We start from the raw sequence: 12627 nt of genomic DNA on the forward strand, positions 1-12627 counted from the left end.
TTTAGGAGGCTACGACGCACTCATTTTTCAATTTTAAGGCCTCGTCTTAAAATTCGCACCGGGGCCTCAAATTTCTAGAGACGGCCCTGGTTTTGTCTCACCCTGTAGATAAGGTTGATGGGAGAAAGGGCAGTGTGTGGAGGACAGGGAAGGCTGCTATACATACGATACGATGGATTGGTTGCCTCGACCCAACGCAGACGGCAGACCTGAGAACCGATGGATAAAGCGCCATTCGTAGGACGCCCGCGCGATCGGCCCAATTGCTGGCCGGCCGGCCGTTCCTAAACATTTACCAATTTACAAAGACCATCTGCTAAGGGGCTCATCGATAGAACGAAGCTACGTATGTATACACACTGCCACATACTCAATCAGGGGCATCTCCGTAAATTGCAATCCCTGCCAACCATGACTTTTCTGTCTACCTAGCTTCCTTTTCACCCGGGCCATCCATCAATATAAGCACATCCAGGCTCCACCGATGCAGCAACCAACACTCCAGCAAATACGTACAGACACATAGATCAAACAAAAGTGAAACCCCAATGGCCTCCAGTTTGCTGATAATCATACTCCCGGGTGCCACTATAGCTCTTGGCGCTACTGCTTTTTGCTTCTACTCTTGGTGCCTATCAATCGGAAAGAAACTTGAGAAAGGCAAGGTCGAAGCTTCTATTGATCTGGAAGACCCGGTAAGCCATCAGTTAATCTCTCATGTCGATCTTGTCCGCGCCACAGATAATTTTAGTGAAGATAACATGTTGGGATCTGGGGGCTTTGGAAAAGTTTTTAAGGGCCAACTGAGCAGCGGTTTGGTGGTTGCAATAAAGGTTCTCGATATGCGGTCCAAGCACAGCGTTAAGAGCTTTGACGCGGAATGTCGTGTGTTTCGCATGGCGCGTCACCGCAACCTGATACGGGTAATTAACACATGCTATAACATGGACTTCATAGCACTGGTGTTGCAGTACATGCCCAACGGCAGCTTAGACATGCTACTTCACCACTCAGAAGATGGGGCAAGACAATTCGGGTTTCGTGAGAGGTTAGGCGCTATGCTTGACGTATCAATGGCAATGGAGTATCTGCACCATGGATACCATGAAGTGGTTTTGCATTGTGACTTGAAGCCTAGCAATGTATTGTTTGATGAGGACATGACTGCACATGTGGCAGACTTTGGCATTGCAAGGTTACTACAATGTGAGGATAGCTCAACGATCTCTTCAAACATGCCTGGTACAATTGGATACATGTCACCAGGTACTTAAGATTGGCTATATTGCTTAATATGTATATATCCATTTCTTGTTAGACTCATGAGTCATGTTGAAATATGTGTTCATCTTTTGCTTGTGTAGAGTATGGGTCATATGGAAAAGCATCACGACTGAGTGATGTGTTTAGCTACGGAATAATGCTCCTTGAAGTTTTTACTGGAAGGAAGCCTACAGATGCTATGTTCGTCGGAGAACTAAGCCTTAGGCGATGGGTTTACCAGTCATTTCCCGCAGAGCTGACCCATGTCGTTGATGCCCGGCTACTGCAAGGCTCCTCCTCAAGTTGCAACTTGCACGGTAACTTTCTTCTGCCGGTATTGGAAGTTGGTTTGCTCTGCTCCAATGACTCGCCTTGCGATAGGATAAAGATGAGCGATGTGGTCGTTATGCTAAAAAGGATTCAAATGAAGTACGCTGCATGGGCAACCGAGACATCACAGAGTGCAATACCATGATTGATCACTCTTGCTTTGATATATTTATGCATAGCTTTTTAGAAAATGGAATATGGTATATTACCCGTGGTCTATACCAATTTGTGTATACTAGTCATCAACCCGGGCGTCCGCACGGGCTAGTGACTTTGAAAATTCGAAAATACTAAGAAAACCGAAAACTTTTCATGTTAATATTGGAAGTGTTCGAAATGTACGCGAACTTGGCAGGCAATTTTCTCCTAACCGGTAATTATACATCATGAATTAAGAGAAAAAATGCGACTATGTGACAATCAGAATGAAAATAGAATAAAATATGGACTTCCAAGAAACATTTAAAAGGAATCACATGCCCAATAGAAGAATCAGCAACACGTATACATGGTAATCAGAACTGCAACCTAATTAGTGTAGTTGTACTTTTTATGTATAGAAGGAAACATGAAATCGAGCATTGTTATTATAGACGAAGGACGACAAAAAATGTACTTGTCCCTATTCAGCTTGAAGGACGTGGATAAGTGAAAACTATGGTTCTGAATCAAGTAATCGGACTATCATATAAATGTTCCGACATATGTATGTACATGCAAATGAACAAAAGAAATACATCAGTATAAATATCTATGTTTCCGCAAAATAAAGAGAGGTGTTTTGGCTTGAGGATGCAGTTGCACCCGGGATGCAAAAAGAAATCAAAAAATATACTCCCTACCGTCCATATTAATTGTTGTTGATTTAATACAATTTTAATATAAAGTTATACAAAATTAGCAACAATTAATATGAATCAGGGGGAGTATTAAAAATGCAAGATTAATAATAAAGATGAGTGTTGAGTTTTTTTTAGGCTTTGACCGTAGAAAAATTGTTCTACGGTAATTTTCTATTAACAATCATCAAAGTTATGTACAAAGATGAGTGATGGGGTTGTTATGCTAAAAAGGCAAATGAACTACACTGCATGTACAACAGAGATATCACAGAGTGCAACACCATGACTGATCACTCTTGCAGCTTCGTCGTTGTAGTGCCGGCGGCGCCACCCTCCGCGCACCACGAGGACACCTCCTTGTAGTCCAGCTCACATCACGAACCTTCCGCAAGACCAAATATTGCTGCATCACAGTGCCAATGATCCTTCAGCCATCTCGTTTGCAGCGCCGCAATAGTCGACAAGGTGCTGCATCGCCCTCGGCTTGCAGCGCCGGCAACAGTCGACGAGCTGCTGCATCACCGGCTTACAGCGTCGGCAACAATCAACGAACAAAAACATCGCCTTGGTGAGCTCCGACGTGCGGGGCGGCAAAGGGCAGGCAGCGGCAACTCCTCACGGGAAGGAAGATTTGGCAGAGGGGGTCGAATTCGATGGTGAATAGGAAGGCCGGGCTACTAGAGGGTTTTCTGGTTGAAGTAGGCGGCGGTGGTGGTGCTCATCGTGGGGGCCTCTCCTCTTGTCAGGCATAGACCTTGACGCATGGTTTGATAGAGGATGTAGGCGCAAGGGGGTTCATCAACATCTTTTTGTTCAGATATTTCTTAGGGAGTGTCTAGAACTCATCTAGATGAGTTATAGTTTGGTATCATTCACCTTACCTCAGCTGTCTTGGCCCTATTTCGGTTGTTTCCCAAACTAGGTTCTCGTAATTCTCCCCATTAGCCCATTTAAGTTTTTTTAAACTAGACTATTTAAGTTTTATTATGTGTTGTCTGTTGTAAAATTATGTAGGGACTTTCACACTGATGTGGATTGTTGCTATCTACGGGTTTCGGCTTGTCTAGAAACTCGTTGCGGCCAATTTCTGCATGTTGCACAGGCTATAGCCCCGGAATGTGCCTGCCCATTGGTAGACGCAGCGTTGTATCACGTCAAAAAAGCCGCTCACATGGGAGCTCTATCACTGCTGAGCGCGTGTTGCAACACAATAGAGCTGATAGAGTTGGTGATTAATAAACATCATGAAACTTTAAAGAACTATCTACCCTGACAGATCGAACAATTTTAGCACTTTATCAAACATTTCTTTAAAATTGTGTTTTTTTATTGTGAGCAATTTCTCAAACTTGCATTCATTTTTTGAATTTATGAACAAAATTTGAAAACAATGACATATTTTGAATTTATGAACAGACTTTAAAAAATGGGAACATTTTTTGAAATTCAGAACATTTTTAATTTGTGAATAAAATTTAAAAAGTGACCAACATTTAAAAACAGGAACTTTTTCAATTTCTAAAAAAATGTGAAACTCACAGCATTTTTAAGTACAAATTATTTATTATCCATTTTGGATTTTTGAATAATTTATGAGAAAGAAAAACATTTGTCGAATTTTATGAATATTTTTGGAAAATCATGAACATTTTTCAAAAAAGAAAGAAAACATGAAAAAACATAAAAATGAAATGAAACGAAACAGAAAAAGAAAAAGAAAAAGAAAAAGAAAAGGAGAGAAAACAAAAGGAAAGAAAAAAGTAACAGAGAAAAAAAACTGCACTGGGACCTTGAAAAATGACAGAGAGAACAATAGGCAAACAAAAAAAGACAAAAAAATTCCTGAAACAGTAACATTTGTGTTTTGGGATGATGATGGAGGAATGTGGATGGTGGGTCAATGTTTCAGTGAGAACTGTTGATGAACCCCATATAACTAAAAAAGGGAAAAAAGATGAAAAGAAAAAAACTAAGACGAAAAACAAAAATAAGAAGAAGACGAAGAAAATCCCCATATAACTACCGACCCCTTCTCTCGTCCTTCCAACACCTTGGCAAAAATCAAAACAGTGAAAAAGAGCTTTTAGGTGCATTTTAAAAAGAATAAGTTAGCTCATGATGCTTTGTGGTAAAAAAAAGCAACTACCCCCAGCCCTCCCCACCCCCCCCCCCCCCCCCGGCGAAAACTTATAGTTACAACTACCCTAGAGAAAATGTGTAGTTGCGCCTCCTTTGAAAAGTTGTAATTGCGACTACCCTAGAGAAACTTGCAATCGCGACCGACCTTCAAAGAACTTGCAATTGTGACTACCGTAGAGAAACTTACACTTTCGATTGGCCTTTGAAAAACATGCACTTGCGACCCCCCCCCCCCCGGCGCCCCCCCCCCCCCCCCCCCTATTGGAGAACGCAGTAATTTCAAAATTTTCCTGCGCACACGCAAGATCCATCTAGGTGATGCATAGCAACGAGAGGGAAGAGCGTTGTCCACATACCCTCATAGACCATAAGCGGAAGCGTTATGACAACGCGGTTGATGTAGTCGTACGTCTTCACGATCCGACATATCCTAGCACCGAAGGTACGACACCTCCGCGATTTGCACATGTTCAGCTCGGTGACGTCCCATGAACTCTAGATCCAGCTGAGTGTCGAGGGAGAGCTTCGTCAGCATGACGGCGTGATGATGGTGATGATGAAGTTACTGACGCAGGGCTTCGCCTAAGCACTACAACGATATGACCAAGGTGGAAATCTATGGAGGGGGGCACCGCACACGGTTAAGCAATCAACTTGTGTGTCTATGGGGTGCCCACCTCCGCCGTATATAAAGGAGTGGAGGAGGGGGAGGGCCGGCCCTCTATGGCGCGCCTCAAGGGGGGAGTCCTACTCCCGATGGGAGTAGGATTCCCCCTTTCCCTTTTTGGAGTAGGAGAGAAGGAAGGGGAAGAGATGGAGAAGGAAAGAGGGGTTGGCCCCCACCCCAATTCGGATTTGGATTGGGGGGCGCGCCCCCACCTAGGCCGCCTCCTCCTCTCTCCCACTAAGGCCCATTAAGGCCCATACACTCTCCAGGGGGTTCTAGTAACCCCCCCCCCCCCGGTACTCCGGTAAATGCCTGAACTCACCCGGAACCATTTTGATGTCCAAATATAGCCTTCCAATATATCGATCTTTATGTCTTGACCATTTCGAGACTCATCGTCATGTCCGTGATCATATCCGAGACTCCTAACTACCTTCGGTACATCAAAACACATAAACTCATAATACCGATCGTTAATCATGCGGACCCTACGGGTTCGAGAACTATGTAGACATGACCGAGACTCATCTCCAGCCAATAACCAATAGCGGAACCTGGATGCTCATATTGGTTCCTACATATTCTACGAAGATCTTTATCGGTCAAACCGCATAACAACATACGTTGTTCCCTTTCTCATCAGTATGTTACTTGCCCGAGATTCAACCGTCGGTATCTCAATACCTAGTTCAATCTCGTTACCGGCAAGTCTATTTACTCGTTCCGTAATGCAACATCCTGTAACTAACTCATTAGTCACATTGCTTGCAAGGCTTATAGTGATGTGCATTACCAAGAGGGCCCAGAGATACCTCTCCGATACACGGAGTGACAAATCCTAATCTCGATCTATGCCAACTAAACAAACACCATTGGAGATACCTGTAGAGCATCTTTATAGTCACCCAGTTACGTTGTGACGTTTGATAGCACACTAAGTGTTCCTCGGGTATTCGGGAGTTGCATAATCTCATAGTCATAGGAACATGCATAAGTTATGGAGAAAGCAATAGCAGTAAACTAAACGATCAAAGTGCTAAGCTAACGGATGGGTCAAGTCAATGACATCATTCTCTAATGATGTGATCCTGTTCATCAAATGACAACTCTTGTCCATGGCTAGGAAACTTAACCATCTTTGATTAACGAGCTAGTCTAGTAGAGGCATACTAGTGACACTCATTTTGTCTATGTATTCACACATGTACTAAGTTTCCAGTTAATACAATTCTAGCATGAATAATAAACATTTATCATGATATAAGGAAATATAAATAACAACTTTTTTATCGCCTCTAAGGCATATTTCCTTCAGTCTCCCACTTGCACTAGAGTCACTAATCTAGATTACATAGTAATGATTCTAACACCCATGGAGTCCTGGTGTTGATCCTGTTTTGCTCATGAGAGAGGCTTAGTCAACGGTTCTGCATGTTGGGGAACGTAGTAATTTCAAAAAATTCCTACGCACATGCAAGATCATGGTGATGCATAGCAACGAGAGGGGAGAGTGTTGTTCGCGTACCCTCGTAGACCGAAAGCGGAAGCTTTAGCACAACGCAGCTGATGTAGTCGTACGTCTTCACGATCCGACCTATCAAGTACCGAACGCACGGCACCTCCGAGTTCAACACACGTTCAGCCCGATGACGTCCCTCGAACTCCGATCCAGCCGAGTTTTGAGGGAGAGTTTCGTCAGCACGACGGCGTGGTGACGATGATGATGTTCTACCGACGCAGGGCTTCGCCTAAGCACCGCTACAGTATTATCGAGGTGGACTATGGTGGAGGGGGGCACCGCACACGGCTAAAAGATCAAACGATCAATTGTTGTGTCTCTAGGGTGCCCCCTGCCCCCGCTATAAAGGAGCAAGGGGGAGGTGCGGCCGGCCTTGAGGGGGCGCGCCAGGAGGAGTCCTACTCCTACCGGGAGTAGGACTCCCTCCCATTTCCTTGTTGGACTAGGAGTGGAGGGGGAAAGAGGTGGAGGAGAAGAAGGAAAGGGGGGTGCCGCCCCCTCTCCTTGTCCTATTCAGACTAGGGGGAGGGGCACGCGGCCCTTGCCCTGGCCGCCTCTCCTATTCTCCACTAAGGTCCACTATGGCCCATTAACCCCCGGGGGGGTTCCGGTAACCCCTCCCACTACTAGGAAAAGGGCTAGAGATAGGATTGACACTAATGGCGCACCAGGGAAGTAGTGCGCCACTACTATATACTAATGGCGCACCAGTTGGTGATGCGCCATTAGTGTGGAAGACAGTAATGGCGCACCAGAAAATAGTTGCGCCACTAGTGATAATTTTTTTTCATTTTACATACTAATGGCGCATCCTACCGAAGTGCGCCATTACTAGTTCTAACTAGTAATGGCGCACCAGACAGGGAGTGCGCCAGTACTGAATTTTTTTTATTCTTTTTTTTTGCAAAACTACTAATAACGCACCGCCTCACAGTGCGCCATTACTAGTTTAAACTACTAATGGCGCACCCTGTAAAAGTGAGCCATTAGTATATATATATATATATATATTTTTACTTTTCTGCAAAATTACTAATGGCGCACACATTTGCAGGTGGTGCGCCATTAGTAACCTGGGACCCCAACATGATATTTTGGACAGCCACACCTACCCACTCACTTTCCCCACTTCATTCCCTCCACCTCCTTCTCCAAGCTTTCGGCTGCCTCCTCCTCCTCACCTCATTTCCACCATAGATTCATCAAAATTAAGTGGTGAAATTACCTTTTTTTGATAGGTAAGTAAGGGGAAAGCTATCTTCATGATGTAGATCTACTTTTTTCTCCCTAGCTCGCTCCAACAACGTGCACATGCACTTTTTGTGGCCTAGCTAGATCTATGTATGTTTGTGGTGTTGCATGTGTTTGTGGTGTTGCATATATGTTTGTGTTTGCAGGTACCGGTATTTGAAATGCGATAGTTGCCAATATTTTGCTGGAATGTTGATTCATTTCCGTTTCGGCGAGAATTTTGGCACTATGCATTCTTTTTGGTCCTATTTTTAGGGAAGGTCATGCCAAATTTTTTCTTGGTTCTAAAATATCGTTTTGCTCTACCCCGCAGGAGACCACGGTCCGCACGATGACCAAAGGCATCGTGAATAGGTTTTTGAGCTCTGCGAAGGCCGAGATGCTTCAAAAGAACGAGACAGAGATAAGATGTCCGTGTCGAAGATGCAAGCTGAAGAGCCTTATTGCGGACCTGGATTCCGGGCAGGTGCGGGACCACCTGCTCTTGCGTGGTTTCATGGATGGCTATCGGTGGCAAGGTGATGAAGATGACTATGAAGTCGTCCATGGGGGTCGGGCAAGAAATGAGGAAGGGCAACAAGACAAGTACCACCGCAGCGAGGGCGGGCGAGAAGACGAAGAATCTCTAGGACATGGTCACGACGGTGATGCTGTACACAGTCATCATGTAGAAGATGTCGTACATGATGATGAGGAAGATCAAGACGAAGGGCATGATCATGAAGATGAAGATGCCGGAGCAGACGACGATGGAGGTTGGGTGCAGGACCCTCATATTCAAGAGCTGCTTCTCAAGCAGACGGATAACGCAAGAGCTGCCGCCCGAGAGAAAGCTAAGCTGGATCAACTGGAGATAGACGCGGTTACTCCATTGTATGAAGGATGCAGGCCCGAGGATACCCGCCTGAAAGTAACGCTCATGGCTCTGGAGATGAAGGTAAAACACAAAATGACCGACGCATGCTTCAACGAGAACATGTCATTCTGGCACGAACATCTTCCCAAGGGGAACAAGTGCCCGACCAGTTTCAAGGAGGCGAAGAAAATCGTGTGTCCTTTGGATTTACCGCACGTGAAATACCATGTGTGCATGAACAATTGCATCATTTATCGGGACGATCACGCGGAGTCTACCATATGTCCGGTGTGCAGCGTCACTCGATACAAGAAGCGGAAGAAAGCTCCTCGAAAATCGGTGTGGTACTTTCCGATCACTCCTCGTCTGCAGCGGTATTTCGCGGACCCTAAGGTAGCAAAGCTCCTGCGTTGGCACGCGGATAGGGAGGAGAAGAAGCGGGAAGATGACGGAAATGATCCGGAGATAAATAAAAAAGACAAGATGCTGAGTCACCCTAAGGATGCGAACCAGTGGCAAGCGTTGAACTTCGAATACCCAGAATTTGCGAAGGATCCAAGGAACATCGTGCTGGGCGCGAGCACCGATGGAGTCAATCCGTTTGGCAGCCAGAGAAGCACACATAGCACCTGGCCTGTGTTTGTGTGGATGTACAACCTTCCCCCTGGTTGTGCATGAAGAGGAAGTACATTCACATGAGTATGCTAATTGAAGGGCCGAAACAACCAGGGAATGACATCAATCTGTATCCGGGGCTGCTGAAAGAGGAGCTAGACACACTATGGAAAATGCCAGCCAATACGTGGGACGCCGCAGAGAAAGAATTTTTCCCTATGAGAGCCGCACTACTCACGACGGTGCATGACTATCTCGGTTACGGATATCTCGCGGGGCAGGTAGTCCATGGATTTTCTGGATGCGTAAGGTGCATGGATGACACAACGTATCGCCAGCTAGATAGAGATCCCGGGTCTTCGAAAACTGTGTTCATGGGACATCGAAGGTGGCTTCGCGACGATGACCCGTGGAGGAAACGCAAGGATCTGTTCGATAGTGAAACCGAACCCCGAAAACGCCCGCGTACGAGGAGCAGCGAGGAAATAGACAAGCTGTTGAAAAATTGGAAAGATTGCCCACTGCCGGGAAAGAAGCGAAAGGCGCCAGAGCTGCTGCTGAAGGTATGGAAAACGAGGTCAGATTTCTGGAACTTGCCGTACTGGAAGATCCACCGTGTGCCTCATAGCCTTGATGCCATGCATATCACGAAGAACGTGTGCGAGAGTCTGCTTGGTACCCTGCTCAACATGCTAGAGAGGACCAAAGATGGGCCGAAGGCAAGGGCAGACTTGAAATCAATGGGTATCAGGCAGGAGCTTGAGATGTACTTCCCGCCCGCATTCTTCGACACTATGGTGCATCTGCTGGTCCATATCGTGGAGGATATCATCCAACTCGGGCCGACGTTCCTGCACAGCATGATGCCATTCGAAAGGATGAATGGTGTCATCAAAGGATATGTTCGCAACATGTCACGTCCAGAGGGAAGTATAGCCAGGGGCTTTCTGACCGAAGAGTGCATCTCCTACTGCATGAATTATCTAGGCATCGAGAACCCCGTTGGTCTGCCCGTCAACAGGCACCTCGGCAGGCTCGCTGGATGGGGTCACCGTGAGGGTCACCACAAAATGCATGTCGACTTCGAGGGTCGACTTGCCGACTTTGAAAGAGCAAACCTAGTCGCGCTACAACACATAGACGTGGTCGATCCTTGGGTGGTAGAGCACAAAACCTTTATTGAGAAGACGTACAATGATCGAGGCCAACAGAGGACGGACAGAGATATAATCAAAGAGCACAACTCATGTTTCACGCGTTGGTTCAAGCAGAAGCTTCTGTCGTACCCTTTACATGAGGATTCTTCCGCGGAAGAACAACTCATATTCGCCTTGTCACAGGGCGCCGAGCACAACCTGATGACCTATGAGGCGTACGATATCAACGGCTACACATTCTACACCAAGAACAAGGACATGAAGAGCGATGGTTATCAGAACTCCGAGGTAACGATGGAATCCTACACCGGTAACGACAAGGACAGATACTACGGAAGGCTCGAGGAGATCTGGGAGCTGAGCTACGCTAGAGAGAAGGTCCCGATATTCCGTGTCAGATGGGCCAAGAGCGTCCTAAAAGAAGACCGGTATTTCACCGCCATGGTTATACCTGAAGCCAAATCCAAGACCACGGGCGCAAACATCACCGCGAAAAATGAGCCATGGGTACTGGCTTCCCAAGTGGACCAATGCTTCTTCATTACCGACCCGTCAAAGCCCAGTCGTGTTGTCGTGAGGAGAGGCAAAAGGAAGATCATCGGAATGGATGGAGTAGCCAATGAGCAAGACTTCGACAAGTACGGCGACCCGAAGATCGAACATGACGACGACGATGAAGTAGCAGCACACACCACAAGAAGAAGCAGGACCACCCTACCTAAAGGACGTCCGTTCCATAGAAGAACTCCATTTGCGAAAAAGAAGGGCAAGAAGATTGTGAACAGATAGCTAGCTAAGATCAATTGTATTTAAATCGTAGTCTTCATTTCTCGATTGTATTTCATGGGCACTTTTTGATATCATGAATATTTTTAAATTTCACGGGCACTTTTTGAATTCATGAGGACACTCGATCTCGATCCCCCTCCACCGCCGCCGACGAGCACCCGCCCCCCCGCACCCTCCCCCACTCCACCGCCGCCAACGGGCACCCCCCGCACCCTCCCCCGCTCCACCGCCGCCCCCGATGATATTTTCAAGTAACAAATTTGAACATATTTTTTAAAAATTATTACTGTTTTTATAAAAAAAATATTACTGTTATGATTTAAACATGTTTGAACATATTTAAACACAAATAAATATCAAACAACGTTTAAAATGCAAAAAAAATATTGCGGAGCCTGGGAATCGAACCCAGGACCTCCTGACCAATCGGGCTAGTGGGCGGGTTCTGATGTGGATTGGGTTAGGTGCAATATAACATGTGCTCGAACTGTAATAAAAAACATTCTAATGGCGCACCGCTGCGGGGTGCGCCATTGCTATCTAAAAAAAGATTTCTAATGGCGCACCGAGGTGTGGTGCGCCATTAGTAAGCTTCCCCCTAGCTATCCTCCGTCTCCCTCGCCAGATCCCCTTCGACCCTCTCTCCCTCGCCACCCGCACGCTGCCCCGACCCACGACGTTGCCGCCCCGACCCTCACCGGACTCCACCTCCGCCGCCCCCGCGCCCCCGCACCCCCACCTCCGCCGCCCCGACCCTCATCGGACTCCACACCCCCGCCGCCCCCGCGCCCCCACCCCCGCCGCCCCGACCCTCGCCGGACTCCTCCTTGATGTCTGCGCCGAGCAGCGACGCAGCACCATACGCCCCCCGACCATCCTTTTCCCCTTGCCCCTCCTCCTCCTCCCCTTGCCCCCCGCCTGCGCAGCTGATGGCCCCTTCTCTGTCTCGCAGGGCAAGGTCTCCGGCGCCTCTACGACACCGACGCCTCCACCGTCTACGACGTTTGCGCCTTCTTCCACCTCCGGCCACCACGACCTCACCGTCTGTGGAGGTATCTGCTCCTAAGATCTCTGCGTCCCGCTCCCCTTGGCCCTCCCGGTTCTTCTCCACTAAGGTGCGTTTCTCCACGCCCCTGTCTCCGCCGTTCCAGGGCTTAATAGATCTCCTATGATATATGACTTGTTTATGAAGATTTTGA

The 12627-nt window shown here is 47.0% G+C and overlaps 1 protein-coding gene across 1 annotated transcript; it reads left to right on the plus strand.

Moving 5' to 3' along the window:
- The first annotated feature begins 446 nt into the window (after nucleotides 1–446).
- LOC123106612 (probable LRR receptor-like serine/threonine-protein kinase At3g47570) lies at nucleotides 447–1745 on the plus strand. The gene is made up of 2 exons (XM_044528715.1): nucleotides 447–1266; nucleotides 1365–1745. The coding sequence occupies exons 1-2, from the start codon at nucleotides 549–551 to the stop codon at nucleotides 1736–1738; spliced, it is 1092 nt and encodes a 363-aa protein (XP_044384650.1). The 5' UTR covers nucleotides 447–548; the 3' UTR covers nucleotides 1739–1745.
- The last annotated feature ends 10882 nt before the right edge of the window (nucleotides 1746–12627 follow it).

This window comes from Triticum aestivum, chromosome 5A (assembly GCF_018294505.1).
Source record: "Triticum aestivum cultivar Chinese Spring chromosome 5A, IWGSC CS RefSeq v2.1, whole genome shotgun sequence".
Taxonomy (NCBI): domain Eukaryota; kingdom Viridiplantae; phylum Streptophyta; class Magnoliopsida; order Poales; family Poaceae; genus Triticum; species Triticum aestivum.